At 50.4% G+C, this 18188-nt stretch overlaps 1 protein-coding gene across 1 annotated transcript in view; it reads left to right on the forward strand.

Moving 5' to 3' along the window:
* vldlr (very low density lipoprotein receptor) overlaps positions 1 to 9623 on the forward strand; it is a 43672-nt gene extending 34049 nt beyond the window's left edge. The window contains exons 7-12 of the mRNA XM_072455243.1: positions 1941 to 2169; positions 2467 to 2846; positions 3908 to 4105; positions 5130 to 5231; positions 5310 to 5479; positions 8595 to 9623. Of these exons, the coding sequence (XP_072311344.1) occupies positions 1941 to 2169; positions 2467 to 2846; positions 3908 to 4105; positions 5130 to 5231; positions 5310 to 5479; positions 8595 to 8630 (1115 nt within the window). The 3' untranslated portion in view covers positions 8631 to 9623. The remainder of the gene's footprint in view (positions 1 to 1940; positions 2170 to 2466; positions 2847 to 3907; positions 4106 to 5129; positions 5232 to 5309; positions 5480 to 8594) is intronic.
* The last annotated feature ends 8565 nt before the right edge of the window (positions 9624 to 18188 follow it).

Below are 18188 nucleotides of genomic sequence, written 5' to 3' on the forward strand. Positions count from 1 at the left end.
CGTGCATCTCCATCTTGAAGCCTCTAATCACTCGTTTGAAGACGTGAGGTGAAGGTTTGAAGCAGGAGAAAAGATGGTTTGAAAGAGGAGTTAAGGAAGCTATTTTTGTTAAAAAAGAAAAACCTTCTTTAAACAGAAACGGAGGTCTAAGGTTCAATCTTCCTGTTATTTATAATGGGATACTGAACCCCTGGAGAGGGAGAGGACCAGGACATTTAGATGTCCTCAGGTCCTCAGGGTGAGCCAGGGTCTCACAAAGACAAAGGGGAGACTAAGAGTCCATTAAAGGGTTGAATAGGCTCGGTAGATACCAAGAGGGTAAGTTTCAGTTGAAACAAACAACTCTTTCCTCTTCAGGAGGCTCCTCCCAATGGGCTGGACTTACCACAGAATAGTATAAATATCGGAGTTCTCGACCTAAATTCTTTTATTGACAATGACTCTTGGATGAAGTTGAAACGTCTATTTTTCTAACTGAGTCCAGATGAAACAACTGAAGCTTTTTCTACTACTAAAAAAGGATGTTTGGTTTATGTTTATGCTTCTGTAGTGTGAGTTCTGAAGCCCTGACAGTGTGACATGTGCACATCTGCAGAAACTAGAAGGCCTAAGCTTTCTAATGATGCATCACACTTGCATATGGGCTGTAAGATCCTCTTTTAATAAGCAATGCCATTTGGGTCCCACCAGCGTGCACAGGGCCTAAGAGGTGGATGGGAACAGGTTAAAAGAGGAGCACAAGGATGAACAGAATTAAAGCTGTTTTGTCATAAACACAAACAGGACGTGAGTTTGTAAAAGTTGAGACTTTCCCACAAACTATTGGCAATTGCTTCTTGGGGCAAATTATTCAATGTAAATCAATGACATATTCGTTTTGTTGAGAAAATAAGCTTTAAAATGATGTATAACTTATGGTATTGACCACGTAAATCAAAGTGATGATGTAAGAGAATATTTGAGATATGGAAAATGCAGGTTAATATTCTTTTTGTTTTTAAAAAGACAAAATAAAATGACTGTATATGGTGATAGGGAGAGAAATTATGAATGTTTGTCATCTCGCTCAGCCCTACTTGAAATCCTACTGTAGGGGCAAATTAAATCTCTAATTTAGAATTTGAGAGATCTGTTCTATAGAGCATTCTAGTATTTAAAAGAGACTTATGCCTTTTCCCGGCTTTAACGCTATATTTTACTGCATTATTATTTTTATGATTATTGCACTAGCCATCATTGCAACAACTAAATATATTGCAAAAATAACGAGCTCCATTTGTTGGAAATGGACTGTTGATTGTTCAAAAAGGCTTTATCAAGGATTTAGTGTCTAGTTTTGTCTCTTTGTGGCGTTCGTTATATTTGCTTTAGTGAAAGTAAATAACTATCACAATGCAACATCCATATCTCATCACAATGACCCTACGATGATATATTTACATTTTGTTCATTGTGAAGCACAATATTGATCTAAAACGGCTTCATAATGAGAGAAGCTACATGACATTTTAGAGCCCGAAGATCTACTATAGATCTAAATGATTGTATCATTTAGTATTATTTTTATTGTCAATATTAAACAGGTTTTCATTTTTGTTTAACCATAATTGGGCAATAGAAACACAATTTTGGCTTTCATCATGAGCCTAATATTGTTTATCATTTACAAATGTGCAATATAAAAAGGAGAGAGAAAATCTGCTGTTTAACTCGACCATTTAATACAGCTGAGGATTTTCAAAATAAAATATATTGACCACAACTACACTATTGATAGAAGGTTGAGCTTAACTTGAACTTCCTCTCTCCTTCCTCTGCGTTACACATCGTGCACTTCTGCACTTTCCGGAGCTGAGCTTTCCGGAGCTGAGCTTTCCCGAGCTTTCCGGCACGATCGACTCATGCCTCTGCGATCGACCTGGGCACCCCTTTCAACATAGGTGCTCAGAAGTGTGGGGCGGGGGCCAAAAAGCATCCACATCCACCTGGGTACATGCACCCATTAGGCCGCAAGGTCACCTTGAGACAGGGAGATTGTAGCACAACCGCCAGATCCCATGATGGTGACATGGGTTTGGACACAGGCGACAATCTCCTGGCACCCTTCATGAATCGACAAACCAGCGAATGCTGGCCCACCGTCTTGCCCTCAAAGCCAACATGGCATACGTAAAGCGCAGCCAGATAAACCTTGATAGTGGAGAACGCCTTTTTATCAATAAGGTCCTGCAAGAATGACCAGATGACATTTAGCGGACATTCAAAAGGGAAAACTCCCGCTTTAAGGCACCACTCCTCAAAAACTTTCCACTTATGGTCATAGGGGGACCTCATGGATGCTCTGAATAGTATTTACAACATTCCGAGGCAGGCCAGCCGCGGTCAGGTTCAGCCACTCAGGGGCCAGGCCTTTAGCGCGAGCCGCTCGGGGTGTGGATGAAATATCTGCCCTTTCGCTTGTGTCAGGAGGCCCTGGGGAAGGGCCCAAGGGCGCCCCTGCAGTAACTGTTTCACCTCCGCCAGCCACGGCATGAATGGCCAGTGCAGGGCAATCAGTGTCAGCGACAGGCGTGTTCCCTCACCCTGTGAAGGGTGGGGGGAATCAACGCGAGTGGAGGAAAAGCATAGAGTGGTACCCGGGGCCACTCGTGGCAGAGCGAGTCTAATCCCAGTGACGCACATTGATTGTGCGGGGAGAAGAACAGAGGACAGTGGGAGTTCTCCCCGACGCAAACAGATCCACTGCTGTGTGACCAAACCTTATCCAAATCTGGGGTTCCGGGTTCACTCCCCGTACAAGGGATTTCCCCGGGAGAGCAGATCTACACCCACATTCTGTACGCCAGGTACATGTGTCGCTCTCAAAGAGAAGATGCAAGTGCAAGCTGGCGATTGAGCGTAGTAAGGCTCACCCCCTCGTTATAAGACCCTTCCTTTTCCACACAGGGTTAACGCGAGCGTGCACCGGTGAGTAATCGTTACCGTGCGCCTCCGGTGACATACGGGATCCAGCTGGAGTGTGCGCACCCAGAGCTGGAAACTCTGCATGTAAACCCTGCCCAGCTTTACCACAAGGATCACCGACGCTATCAGACCCAAGAGTCTGAGGCAAAGACCGTACAGAACCTGTTTACCCGGGGTGAAACGGTCCAAAGCGTCTGTGAACGTGCGCACCCTCTCCGGAGAGAGGCGGGTCATGTAACTGTCAGACCCAGAAAAGCGATGCTTTGACCAGGCTGTAAGACACTCTTGGTTGTGTTCACCACAAATCCTATGTCCTGCAGGTGAGCGAGTACAATCTGTGTGTGAGCGACTGGCTCCTGCTGGCACGGTCACAGCAGGAGGCTGTCGTCCAGATACGTGGCCAGGCGGATGCCCTGCTCTGAGCCAGCGCCGCCTCAATACATTTGACAAACACTCTCGGACTCAAAGAGCGGCCGAAAGGGAGCACCGTATAATCGTACGCCACGCCTTGGAACAGAAACCTTAAATATTTTCTGTGAGGCGGATATATTGGGATATGAAAATGCGCATCTTTCAGATCGATTGGCGTGAACTAGTCGGGCCCAGACAGATCAAGCAAATCAGAGCCGAGTGCGTGAGCATTCGAAACTTGTATCTCCTGAGATATGAATTCAATGTTCTCAGATCAGAGCCTGCTCCCCCCTTCTTTGTGACAAGAAAACACCTGGAATAGAAGCCGCTCCGCTTTTGATCCGATGGTATTATCGGTATCGCCTTTTTGTCCAGCAGAGAGTAAATTTCCTCTGCTAGAATCACAGCAGAATTCCCTTGAGCTTGACAAGGAATCAGGCCATTGAATGTGGGAGGCGCAGTGGCGAACTGAAGCCTGTAGCCTCTGGTTACCGTCTTCAGCACCCACTCTGATTCTGTGCATTTTCTCCAGCTTTCTGTTCTGAGACGGAGCGGAGCACTGAATGTGCGGCATTGCTGTTGGTGCAGTCATCCGTAATCCTCTGCCGCCCTCTGCTGGCGGAGGATTGTCGGTGGTGCCAGGAAGGACTGAGCATGCGCGGCCTGACAGTGCTGGGACAGTGTGCCGGGGTCCCTGAGGAAAAATGGCTGCTCCCCCTGGTGGCCAGGGGTGGGATCGCAGTGTGCCTCGCAAAAAACTGAGGCTTTTGATATATATATTCTTTATTGTAATGCACTGCGCTCTCGGCTTTGTGCCTGGATAAGCGACACTTGATCCGAATCTCTCTCCTTCTTGGCTGGGGGCCGCAGAAAGTGCACCAGGTCCAGGATGGGCCGAGGGGGGCACAAAACACCAGGGGAAACCACCTGTGGCACACTGGTAACGACAGGGACTGGCGAACTCAGAACTGTGTCGTCCTTGTCCAAAAGTCTCAGCCACGCACGTCTGACCACCAGGGGGCCAGTCAGTGCTGTGGCAGGGGCCTCTGGCGCTGGCCGTCGTGGGATGCGGATTGGAATGTAAAGTCAGGCCTGGAATCCGCTCAAGGTGTGTTTGACCTTAGGCCTGTCTTAGCAGCGGCCATCTTGCACGGAAGACAGAGCTGGAGTGCTTCGTAATCCCGCTTCCTGGCTTGGCATCTCTGTTGCATGAAGGCAAGTGCAGAGCCAAAAACTCCCTCCGGAACCATCGGCATGTCCAAAATGTCCTCCCTCTGACAGACTCTGAGACTGACACCTCCTCGAGAAGCTCCAGAAAGACCGGGAGAAGTTGCCGTGCTACTCGCATGGCATGGGGCAATTTCTTCCCCTCGTAGCGCCTCCGCCGCGACGTGCGGCCAGGAGATTTCCAGCCTCTCCACAGCGCGTTTGCACAAGTCGTGGGGGTCGGAACTGCGCGGCGGCTGTGCAGCCCCACTGTTCTCTCTGGCTTGGGCCATGAGCGAGGAGCCTTAACCCGACGGAACGAAGGAGGGAGAGTCCTTGTAGTCCTCTGAGACCAATTTATTTGAATTGGTTTGTGTAGAATAGGTTTCTGTGTAGCCTTTTAATATTTTGATTAGCATATTCTGCTATATACACTTAAAACATTGCATCTGGTTTGTCCAATGTAAATGCTATGTCCTTAAATAAATAAAAAATTTAAAAAAAATTACATTTTGATTCCATATTTTGTCTTGACTCTTGTGGTGTTCCTTGTGTTTTTTCTTGTTCAATAGGAGTAAACGTGAGCACACCGATCCTTGTGGACTCGACACCGCGGGGCTCGGCTGCTGCCTGGGCCATCCTTCCTGTCCGTGAGTACTTCACTCTCTCCTCTACTCTGGGGTTCTGAGGAGGAGAGTACTTTTCACCTGTGTCCTTTGACTGTGCAGTGGTCCTGGCCATGGCGGTCGTCGGGGCCTACCTCATGTGGAGGAACTGGACCCTGAAGAACCAAAAGAGCATGAACTTTGACAACCCTGTGTACCTGAAGACCACAGAGGAGGACCTGAACATCGACATCTCCAGGCACAGCGCCAACGTGGGCCACACCTACCCTGCTGTGAGTCCGCGTACACTGTCATTAGCCCCGTTAGCCTTGTTAGCCCAGTTAGCTTGTGAGCCGGTCTGTTTTCCACTGGAGACGTGGACAGTGAGCTTTGTTTGTTTAGCTCCTGTAGCGTTCCCTTGTGCGTTCATTCCCTTGTGCGTTCGTTCCCTTGTGCGTTCGTTCCCTTGTGCGTTCGTTCCCTTGGGTGTTTGTTCCCTTGGGTGTTCGTTCCCTTGGGTGTTCGTTCCCTTGGGTCAGGGGTGTCAAACTCATTTGGGTCGCGGGCCGAACATAACGTAAAACATAAAACTATTAAAAATATAAGAAATAAATAGCTTTATAAAGCCTACGCTGTTTTGAAGCAATTACTGGATCGATTAAAAAAAAATACAAAACGTTTGTTTTCATAAACTGAAATGTATTTAGAAAAACAAGTGTAATTTCACCAATATTGTGCTTCAGTTTATGTGCATTACAACTTCAGAGTTGATCTACAGTTCTACCTGCGTTGTATCAATGAAATTTCCCCATGTGTGGACAATAAAGGATTATCTTATCTTATCTTATCTTATCTTATCTTACAGAGATAAATATTTGACTTTATAACAACATAAACTTCTCAAGATCTAAAAAACTTTTAAATGTTGTAACTAACATTTCCACATCTGTGTAGTTATCTGTTCACCTGAACTGACACCACTAAACTTCTGCTCAAAAGTGCACTTCTCCCTCGGCAGCTCACACAGCAGTGCAGCAGAGCCCCGTGGGGGAGGGGCAGCTCACACAGCAGTGCAGCAGAGCCCCGTGGGGGAGGGGCAGCTCACGCAGCAGAGCCCCGTGGGGGAGGGGCAGCTCACACAGCAGTGCAGCAGAGCCCCGTGGGGGAGGGGCAGCTCACGCAGCAGAGCCCCGTGGGGGAGGGGCAGCTCACGCAGCAGAGCCCTGTGGGGGAGGGGCAGCTCACACGGCAGTGCAGCAGAGCCCTGTGGGGGAGGGGCAGCTCACACAGCAGTGCAGCAGAGCCCTGTGGGGGAGGGGCAGCTCACACAGCAGTGCAGCAGAGCCCTGTGGGGGAAGGGCAGCTCACACGGCAGTGCAGCAGAGCCCTGTGGGGGAGGGGCAGCTCACACAGCAGTGCAGCAGAGCCCTGTGGGGGAAGGGCAGCTCACACGGCAGTGCAGCAGAGCCCTGTGGGGGAGGGGCAGCTCACACGGCAGTGCAGCAGAGCCCTGTGAGGGAGGGGCAGCTCACACAGCAGTGCAGCAGAGCCCTGTGGGGGAGGGGCAGCTCACACAGCAGTGCAGCAGAGCCCTGTGGGGGAGGGGCAGCTCACACAGCAGTGCAGCAGAGCCCTGTGGGGGAGGGGCAGCTCACACGGCAGTGCAGCAGAGCCCCATGGGGGAGGGGCGGCCACCGGCGGCATTGTGGGGCGCGTAGTTTTAGCCATAAAACGGTTACGGATGTAACTAGGGTTCTATGAATCAATTTAAATAAAAACATTTTTATTTTTTTAGATATAAATTTGAAATGTTCGGCGGGCCAGAGTTTGACACCTATGCCTTGGGTGTTCGTTCCCTTGGGTGTTCCCTTGGGTGTTCGTTCCCTTGGGTGTTCGTTCCCTTGGGTGTTCGTTCCCTTGGGTGTTCGTTCCCTTGGGTGTTCGTTCCCTTGGGTGTTCGTTCCCTTGGGTGTTGGCCTGGAAGTAGAAATAACAGTTTTGAAAATATTGGACAAAGTAATGCGATCTTAACCAAACGTCAAAGCTTTTGAATCCTTCTATATAAAAGAAAAAAACATGTTTTACTCCTGCCACACCTGCCACACCGGTCAGTCATATTCAGTGTCACATTCAGACGTTGTCGTGCCGTGTGCAGATGTTATTCATTGTTTTATTTATGTGCACTTTAATCCCGCCCCCTCTGACCTTCACTAATCCTCATTCAGTACACACAGTACACACAGTACACACACAACAGTCCGTGGATTATCATGAAGCAGACTTGAGTTTTAATTCTCAAATACTGTGCGGCGTGTGCGGTAGTTGTGTATGTGTGTGGGGGGGGGGCAGAGTAGTTGTGTATGTGTGTGGGGGGGCAGAGTAGTTGTGTATGTGTGGGGGGGCCAGAGTAGTTGTGTATGTGTGGGGGGGGCAGAGTAGTTGTGTATGTGTGGGGGGGGCAGAGTAGTTGTGTATGTGTGGGGGGGCAGAGTAGTTGTGTATGTGTGGGGGGGGGCAGAGTAGTTGTGTATGTGGGGGGGGCAGAGTAGTTGTGTATGTGTGGGGGGGGGGCAGAGGGGGGGGCAGAGTAGTTGTGTATGTGTGTGGGGGGGGCAGAGTAGTTGTGTATGTGGGGGGGGGCAGAGTAGTTGTGTATGTGTGTGGGGGGGGCAGAGTAGTTGTGTATGTGTGGGGGGGCCAGAGTAGTTGTGTGTATGTGTGTGGGGGGGCCAGAGTAGTTGTGTGTATGTGTGGGGGGGGGCCAGAGTAGTTGTGTATGTGTGTGGGGGGGCAGATTAGTTGTGTATGTTTGGGGGGGGCAGAGTAGTTGTGTATGTGTGTGGGGGGGCAGAGTAGTTGTGTATGTGTGGGGGGGGGCAGAGTAGTTGTGTATGTGTGGGGGGGGGCAGAGTAGTTGTGTATGTGTGGGGGGGGGGCAGAGTAGTTGTGTATGGGGGGGGGCAGAGTAGTTGTGTATGTGGGGGGGGGGGCAGAGTAGTTGTGTATGTGGGGGGGGGCAGAGTAGTTGTGTATGTGTGGGGGGGGGCAGACTTCAGGAGAGCATTTCGCCCATCGAGGAAACGATTTCAGGCATTAAACACAAACACAATTCTATTCTACATTCGACATCATCATCAGTCCACAAACGTGTCGTCGTCGTCGTCGTCGTCGTCGTCGTCGTCGTCGTCGTCGTCGTCATCATTTTAAATGATAAAAACGGGTGTTTGGGGTGAATAATGGAACGACTGAGAAGAACTTGATGGAAGTTTTAATCATGTGGATTGGCCCATAATTAGGTATGAACCAGGTCAAGGTTCTTGTATTTGATAAGAACCTGATCATTTTATAACGCTTTGAACTCATAACATGTGTAAATGATGAATAACATATTGTCTCCTGTCCTTTCAGATCTCCATCGTGAGCACAGACGACGACTTGTCCTGATCACGGGCCCCCTGCCTTCTATGATCACGGGCCCCCTGCCTATGATCACGGGCCCCCTGCCTATGATCACGGGCCCCCTGCCTATGATCACGGGCCCCCTGCCTATGATCACGGGCCCCCTGCCTATGATCACGGGCCCCCACATTGCACACGGCCCTGGACGAGGCAAACGGTCCAATCAGAACGCACGTCTTTGAAAGTGCACAGGGACTTTGCACCTAAAAGAGCTGAGGATGGACACGCCCAGCGCTTCTTTATGATATTGTCCATGTGCCAATCACTTCAGTTCATTATTTATGTTCTTTAAGTTTCATTTCTGACCCAGATATTTATTTTCTTCCTCACGTTTGACAAAGTCTCTGCTGGACAGATTCAGACACAGACGTGGTCCATGTGTTGCCACGTGGTCCGTGGTCCGTGTGTTGCCACGTGGGCCGTGTGTTGCCACGTGGGCCGTGTGTTGCCACGTGGTCCGTGTGTTGCCACGTGGTCCGTGTGTTGCCACGTGGTCCGTGTGTTGCCACGTGGTCCGTGTGTTGCCACGTGGTCCGTGTGTTGCCACGTGGTCCGTGTGTTGCCACGTGGTCCGTGTGTTGCCACGTGGTCCGTGTGTTGCCACGTGGTCCGTGTGTTGCCACGTGGTCCGTGTGTTGCCATGTGGTCCGTGTGTTGCCATGTGGTCCGTGTGTTGCCATGTGGTCCGTGTGTTGCCATGGCAGCGCTGGTACAGCTCCATCAGGACTCGTCTTCTCTTCTTCACTTTGAGCCCTTTCTTCTCATGTAAAGATTGTATACATTTTTCTCCTTCAGGTCCAGTTTGTGACACACTCTTTTGTATGCGTCTGCGTGCGCCTGCGCGTGTGTGTGTGTGTGTGTGTGTGTGTGTGTGTACACGTGTGTGTGCGTGTGTGTGCTGTGCGTTTTCTAGCCTTGTACAGTTTGTGCGACTGGAGAGTTGTGTCATTGGGAAATAAAGGCCTGCGGTTGTTGAAACTTCGACTCGTGTGAGATTCTCCATCGTGAGCACTGCACACACTGCACTGCACGCACTGCACACACTGCACTCACTGCACTGCACTCACTGCACTGCACTCACTGCACACACTGCACTGCACGCACTGCACACACTGCACACACTGCACTGCACGCACTGCACACACTGCACACACTGCACTGCACGCACTGAACGCACTCACTGCACGCACTGCAATAATGTTTCTAAACTATTTCCACAGCCCAAATACAACCACAGGCAGCAATTATTGTAACAGTTTAATGCTGAAACTCATATTTCATCTTCATATCAATAGAATCCCACCAGCACAAATGTTATTGTTCCAGTCTCACCGGCCGCATCATAAAACTCATGGAGCTTCTCGTAACAGGGCAACTCCTGCTGCTCTGTCGCTGTCGCTGCTTTTGTTGTGATGCACATGTGCAGTGCGCTGTGCCACTATCACCTCTACCACTGGAGCTCACACTTCAGACACAGGCTCTTTTGGGGAAACTTAACCGTGTTTTTCACCTGGAAGTCTCTAGAATCTGACACTTTATTGAATGAAATAAAAAGAACGGATTTGCCGTTCACAGCCGCCAGAATGAACACGTTCACCCCAGAATGAACACGTTCACACCAGAATGAACACGTTCACACCAGAATGAACACGTTCACCCCAGAATGAACACGTTCACCCCAGAATGAACACGTTCACACCAGAATGAACACGTTCACCCCAGAATGAACACGTTCACCCCAGAATGAACACGTTCACATTATCGTTCTTCAGCAGAAATACTGTTCGGTCGGTTCACGTTCACCACAATCATGAACCAAAGTTCATGAACGTGTTCAGGTTCAACACTGCCAGCCACATCTGTGACTCACTGCAACGGCCCTTTTCTGAGGAGGACACGGACTCCACGCAGGCCCTTGGACCCCACGCAGGCCCTTGGACCCCACGCAGGCCCTTGGACCCCACACAGGCCCTTGGACCCCACAGGCCCTTGGACTCCACGCAGGCCCTTGGACTCCACGCAGGCCCTTGGACTCCACGCAGGCCCTTGGACTCCACACAGGCCCTTGGACCCCACACAGGCTCTTGGACCCCACGCAGGCCCTTGGACCCCACGCAGGCCCTTGGACCCCACACAGGCCCTTGGACCCCACACAGGCCCTTGGACCCCACACAGGCTCTTTGACTCCACACAGGCCCTTGGACTCCACACAGGCCCTTGGACCCCACACAGGCTCTTGGACCCCACACAGGCTCTTTGACTCCACACAGGCTCTTGGACTCCACACAGGCCCTTGGACTCCACACAGGCCCTTGGACCCCGCACAGGCTCTTGGACCCCGCAGAGGCTCTTGGACCCCGCAGAGGCTCTTGGACCCCACCCAGGCTCTTGGACCCCACACAGGCTCTTGGACCCCACACAGGCTCTTGGACCCCGCACAGGCTCTTGGACCCCACACAAGCTCTTGGACCCCACACAAGCTCTTGGACCCCGCACAGGCTCTTGGACCCCGCACAGGCTCTTGGACCCCGCACAGGCTCTTGGACCCCGCACAGGCTCTTGGACCCCGCACAGGCTCTTGGACCCCGCACAGGCTCTTGGACCCCGCACAGGCTCTTGGACCCCGCACAGGCTCTTGGACCCCACACAGGCTCTTGGACCCCACAGACCCGTCTCCTCAGGATCACAGCTTCTGGTTCTGTTCGTATACTGCACTTAACAGGCTGATAATATCATCTTAGACTTAACTCTAACACACACAGATAGATCTAGAACCATCACGTCTATTGTTTCCATCTGTGATCGACTCATTTGCATATTCCTGATTCATATTTATCCGTTTAATTATTGGTCAATAAATCTTCATAAACCACATTTGGTAAAGTGTTCCTTCATTTCCAGAAAAGGGCTCAATGTCACGGTTACGTTCTCACAAACCTTCAGATCAACGAGCAAATTAATTTTGTATTAATTAATTCAGATATCTGATTATAGAGTAGTTAAATGCAGATTATCCGGCTGGTGCCCCATTCTACTCTTAAAATATGATATCAAACTTACCCACACTTATGCATCGTGTCATGTTTGAAAAAAATGTTTTAATCAAACTTGAATGCCCCGCCCTCTTTCACAAGTGGGAGGACGTTCTTAACCTTACAGTACTTACTATACTTGCAGTACGTACTGTACTTACAGTACTTACTATACTTGCAGTACGTACTATACTTAAAGTACTTACTATACTTACAGTACTTACTATACTTGCAGTACTTTACTTGCAGTACTTACTGTACTTGCAGTACTTACTATACTTGCAGTACTTACTATACTTGCAGTACGTACTGTACTTGCAGTACTTACTATACTTGCAGTACTTACTATACTTGCAGTACTTAATAGACAATAGACAAAATGTGAAATGGTGATCTATGTATATTTGTTTTACTCTCGATAGGCCGAGCTGTCCTTGAGTGACTGAAAGAGCTTGTGTGGGCCTCGGAGGCCCAGTGTGTGGGCCTGGTGCTGAGGATTATTGCACGTTTGCACATGTCACTCTGGATTACTGCAGAGGTCAAGGTTGAGGTCAAGGCTGAGCTTATTGGGAATTTGAGCCAACTACAAACATTTTAATGAAGTGACTCGTCTGCTCTGCCATTGGCCGGTTCCACAGCTGCAGACCAGGGTTTAGCTCCTCCCGTTCATGGAGCCGCCTCCTCCAGCACTTCTGCCTCTGCTGCTGTTTTCAGCATGTTTTTTACCCGTCACCAGAAGAGAAACCATGACTCAGTTCCTCACAGATCCCCCTTTTCTAATTTGTTAATAATTGAGCTCTTTTTTTAGGCCCGAGCCCCAGCAGGGCGGAGCCCCGAGCCCCAGCAGGGCGGAGCCCCGAGCCCCAGCAGGGCAGAGGGGCCACTGCCCCTGTTCGACCAGCGCCCGCATGTTTGGCACCCCGTCGCCCCTGGCACATACAGTGAACTAGCCCATGCCAAAGGCATGGATCATGCAGACTTACTCCTGCTATGACAGTAATAGTCAACAATGAGTGACTGGGCGCAGCATTCCTCCAAAAACACTCCTGGTCCCATTATTCGCAAGGAAATTCCAACTGTTGGAGAAACTGTGGCACCAGGATGCAAACCATTACCACCGTGTTTGTCCTGCTCAGAAATATTGGACTGAAATCAAAGCACTAGAGTTCGTCTTTGACACCGTCACACCTGATTTCAGAACTATGTTCTTACTCAAAACTCCTGCCTGACTCCACCCAAATGATAGAATTGCCATAAAAACATGTGAAACATTGGACATTTTGAAAGACTCTGGACTCATTTGTTGTGCTGTCATTTTTGTTTAATTTAATGGACTTTGCTCTTTCTGTCTTGTGTTTTATGTGTTAGAACTGTGGAAAAACTGATTGAAAAATAAGTCTTCTGGACTGTGCAGCTGTCTCTGTGGGACACGGGCCGGAGGGACGGGGTGGTTCCTCTGTCTCTGTGGGACACGGGCCGGAGGGACGGGGTGGTTCCTCTGTCTCTGTGGGACACGGGCCGGAGGGACGGGGTGGTTCCTCTGTCTCTGTGGGACACGGGCCGGAGGGACGGGGTGGTTCCTCTGTCTCTGTGGGACACGGGCCGGAGGGACGGGGTGGTTCCTCTGTCTATGTGGGACACGGGCCGGAGGGACGGGGTGGTTCCTCTGTCTAAACGAGAACTGAGGATTTTTTTTTGCACATAACAGTACAAAGAAGTCACTGTTGCTCCGCCCACTGATGCTGAGGAGAAAAGCTGCAGAAATGGCAGATGATGCGGATTAAATTCTTTAAGTGTGTGCAGCCGCTCAGAGCAGAGAGCGCTCAGTGCTGCAACATGCTCCGCCCGCTGCAGACCAGGGGCCCGCCGCAGACCAGGAGCCCGCCGCAGACCAGGAGCCCGCCGCAGACCAGGGGCCCGCCGCAGACCAGGGGCCCGCCGCAGACCAGGGGCCCGCCGCAGACCAGGGGCCCGCCGCAGACCAGGAGCCACAGCCTGTTCAGGAGCTGCACGGAGCACGAGGACCTGCTCCACGTGTCCAGCCTGAAGCCCTGGACCTCGCTCCAGGTCAGGGTCAGATTAATGTTCAGGATTTAAATATGAACAAAACTTTTGAATTTCAAGGGCAGAAAGTTCGATTGCTTCACTATTAAACATAAGAAATATTGTCACAAAGTCGGATCTTTGGTGAATACATTGATTTTCTGTGGATTTTTCAGATCAAATCTTAAATTCCGGATTTGCCTTTAGTTAAATGTACAATGTATTTGTTAAACTTTTGAGATGCTTCTGTGGATTTTACGTCTGGAAAATCTAATTGGACAAATTTTTCATAAAATAAGCTTTTAAGAAACTGGATTATTCCATCATCACTCGAGGCGTTTCAGGTTTATGAACGAGTTAATGTTCAGTGATACATGTTCTAAAGCCTCAACAGAACATGTGCGTCGTCCTCCAGAAGCTTTCAGAACATGTGCGTCCTCCTCCAGAAGCTTTCACAACATGTGCGTCCTCCTCCACAAGCTTTCACAACATGTGCGTCCTCCTCCAGAAGCTTTCAGAACATGTGCGTCCTCCTCCAGAAGCTTTCACAACATGTGCGTCCTCCTCCAGAAGCTTTCACAACATGTGCGTCCTCCTCCAGAAGCTTTCAGAACATGTGCGTCCTCCTCCAGAAGCTTTCACAACATGTGCGTCCTCCTCCAGAAGCATTCACAACATGTGCGTCCTCCTCCAGAAGCTTTCACAACATGTGCGTCCTCCTCCAGAAGCTTTCACAACACGTGCGTCCTCCTCCAGAAGCTTTCACAACACGTGCGTCCTCCTCCAGAAGCTTTCACAACATGTGCGTCCTCCTCCAGAAGCTTTCACAACATGTGCGTCCTCCTCCTGAAGCTTTCACAACATGTGCGTCCTCCTCCAGAAGCTTTCACAACATGTGCGTCCTCCTCCAGAAACTTTCACAACATGTGCGTCCTCCTCCAGAAGCTTTCACAACATGTGCGTCCTCCTCCAGAAGCTTTCACAACATGTGCGTCCTTCTCCAGAAACTTTCACAACATGTGCGTCCTCCTCCAGAAGCTTTCACATCATGTGCGTCCTCCTCCAGAAGCTTTCAGAACATGTGCGTCCTCCTCCAGAAGCTTTCACAACATGTGCGTCCTCCTCCAGAAGCTTTCACAACATGTGCGTCCTCCAGAAGCTTTCACAACATGTGCGTCCTCCTCCAGAAGCTTTCACAACATGTGCGTCCTCCTCCAGAAGCTTTCACAACATGTGCGTCCTCCTCCAGAAGCTTTCACAACATGTGCGTCCTCCTCCAGAAGCTTTCAGAACATGTGCGTCCTCCTCCAGAAGCTTTCACAACATGTGCGTCCTCCTCCAGAAGCTTTCACAACATGTGCGTCCTCCTCCAGAAGCTTTCACAACATGTGCGTCCTCCTCCAGAAGCATTCACAACATGTGCGTCCTCCTCCAGAAGCTTTCACAACATGTGCGTCCTCCTCCAGAAGCTTTCACAACATGTGCGTCCTCCTCCAGAAGCTTTCACAACATGTGCGTCCTCCTCCTGAAGCTTTCACAACATGTGCGTCCTCCTCCAGAAGCTTTCAGAACATGTGCGTCCTCCTCCAGAAGCTTTCACAACATGTGCGTCCTCCTCCAGAAGCTTTCAGAACTCAAATCAAATCAAATCAATTTATTTTTGTAAGGCCCAAAATCACAACAACAGTTGCCTCTGAGGGCCACAGGGAGAAATGAATCAACAATGTCTGTGGTGGCGATGAAGTCAGACAATGTCTGTGGTGGCGAGGGACGATGTCCCAGGGTCCTCTGTCCTTAGACTCTCCTTCTCGGCCAGGAAAAACTACAAAAAAAAACCTCTTTGGGAAAAAAGCGTAGAAACCTGGAGGAGTTCCAGTGAAGGAGAAATCCGACTCTCACAGACGGACAGACGGACACGAGGAGACTGGAGCTGGACCCACTCTTCAGGCAGAAGAGGGACCGTCTGAGTCGAGCTGGACCCACTCTTCAGGCAGAAGAGGGACCGTCTGAGTCGAGCTGGACCCACTCTTCAGGCAGAAGAGGGACCGTCTGAGTCGAGCTGGACCCACTCTTCAGGCAGAAGAGGGACCGACTGAGGCGAACTGGAGCCACTCTTCAGGCAGATGAGGGACCGTCCACACAGGGCAGGGACCACTTCACCAGGGGAGGGGCATCTGGGTCCACAGGTCCTCAGGAGTGAGAGAAAGAAAAGAAGGCGGTGAACAGTTTGCAAGTGGAATCAAAAAATAAATATTGTTTGATAGCATAAGTAGTCAGAAGAAGAAGAGGATAGTGCTCAAGCTGTCATACTTCCCCCAGCACAGTTACTCCTAGGGCAGCGTAGCTGAAGCTGTGGGTTTATCTTTATGTTCCTAACTACTCTGACCATAAGCGATTTCGAAGAGGAACGTTTTAAGCCTGGACTTAAATGAAGAGACTGTGTCAGCATATTTAACATGGGTCGGGAGCTGATTCCATAACACAGGAGCTTGGTAGCTAAACGCTCTACCTCCTACAGTACTTTTAGAGACTCTTGGCACCACCAGAAGGCCGGCATTCTGAGAGCGAAGAGCTCTGTTTGGATGATATGGTTCTATAGCATCTTTCTATAGAACATGTGCGTCCTCCTCCAGAAGCTTTCACAACATGTGCGTCCTCCTCCAGAAGTTTTCAGAACATGTGCGTCCTCCTCCAGAAGCTTTCACAACATGTGCGTCCTCCTCCAGAAGCTTTCACAACATGTGCGTCCTCCTCCAGAAGCTTTCACAACATGTGCGTCCTCCTCCAGAAGCTTTCACAACATGTGCGTCCTCCTCCAGAAGCTTTCACAACATGTGCGTCCTCCTCCAGAAGCTTTCAGAACATGTGCGTCCTCCTCCAGAAGCTTTCACAACATGTGCGTCCTCCTCCAGAAGCTTTCACAACATGTGCGTCCTCCTCCAGAAGCTTTCACAACATGTGCGTCCTCCTCCAGAAGCATTCACAACATGTGCGTCCTCCTCCAGAAGCTTTCACAACATGTGCGTCCTCCTCCAGAAGCTTTCACAACATGTGCGTCCTCCTCCAGAAGCTTTCACAACATGTGCGTCCTCCTCCAGAAGCTTTCACAACATGTGCGTCCTCCTCCAGAAGCTTTCAGAACATGTGCGTCCTCCTCCAGAAGCTTTCACAACATGTGCGTCCTCCTCCAGAAGCTTTCAGAACATGTGCGTCCTCCAGAAGCTTTCACAACATGTGCGTCCTCCTCCAGAAGCTTTCACAACATGTGCGTCCTCCTCCAGAAGCATTCACAACATGTGCGTCCTCCTCCAGAAGCTTTCAGAACATGTGCGTCCTCCTCCAGAAGCTTTCACAACATGTGCGTCATCCTCCTGAAGCTTTCAGAACATGTGCGTCCTCCTCCAGAAGCTTTCACAACATGTGCGTCCTGCTCCAGAAGCTTTCACAACATGTGCGTCGTCCTCCAGAAGCTTTCACAACATGTGCGTCCTCCTCCAGAAGCTTGCGCAACATGTGCGTCCTCCTCCAGAAGCTTTCGCAACATGTGCGTCCTCCTCCAGAAGCTTTCACAACATGTGCGTCCTCCAGAAGCTTTCACAACATGTGCGTCCTCCTCCAGAAGCTTTCAGAACATGTGCGTCCTCCTCCAGAAGCTTTCACAACATGTGCGTCCTCCTCAAGAAGCTTTCAGAACATGTGCGTCCTCCTCCAGAAGCTTTCACAACATGTGCGTCCTCCTCCTGAAGCTTTCAGAACATGTGCGTCCTCCTCCAGAAGTTTTCACAACATGTGCGTCCTCCTCCAGAAGCTTTCAGAACATGTGCGTCCTCCTCCAGAAGCTTTCACAACATGTGCGTCCTCCTCCAGAAGCTTTCAGAACATGTGCGTCCTCCTCCAGAAGCTTTCACAACATGTGCGTCCTCCTCCTGAAGCTTTCACAACATGTGCGTCCTCCTCCAGAAGCTTTCACATCATGTGCGTCCTCCTCCAGAAGCTTTCACAACATGTGCGTCCTCCTCCTGAAGCTCTGAATGCTCTGCAAAACTGTAGTGAGGACTTCAGAGAGGTGGACCTATGAGGCAGAGGAGGAGCTACGTGCGTGTTTGGATATTACAGACAACCCTCTGTGTGGAGTGGCCCCGCCTCTGTGTGGAGTGGCCCCGCCTCTGTGTGGAGTGGCCCCGCCTCTGTGTGGAGTGGGCTCCGGCTTCTCACCAACAACAAGCCCAGAGCCCCCCCTTGCGCAGACGACAGAAAACTGGCCCAAGAACTCAACTCCTCCTACTTTAGATCTGACTCCTCCCCCACTGTGGCCACCTCTCCCAACTCAGGACAACCTCTCCCAGCTCAACGTGCCTGACTCTAGCCAGAGGGGGAGCGCCAACTCCACCTGCAGGGAGAGCGCCGACTCCGCCGACTCCACCCGCAGGGGAAGCGCCAACTCCGCCCGCCATATTGGACTCTGTAA

This window comes from Eucyclogobius newberryi, unplaced genomic scaffold, assembly GCF_026437365.1.
Source record: "Eucyclogobius newberryi isolate DKJ021-1_F unplaced genomic scaffold, fEucNew1.0.hap1 SCAF_2, whole genome shotgun sequence".
Taxonomy (NCBI): Eukaryota; Metazoa; Chordata; class Actinopteri; order Gobiiformes; family Gobiidae; genus Eucyclogobius; species Eucyclogobius newberryi.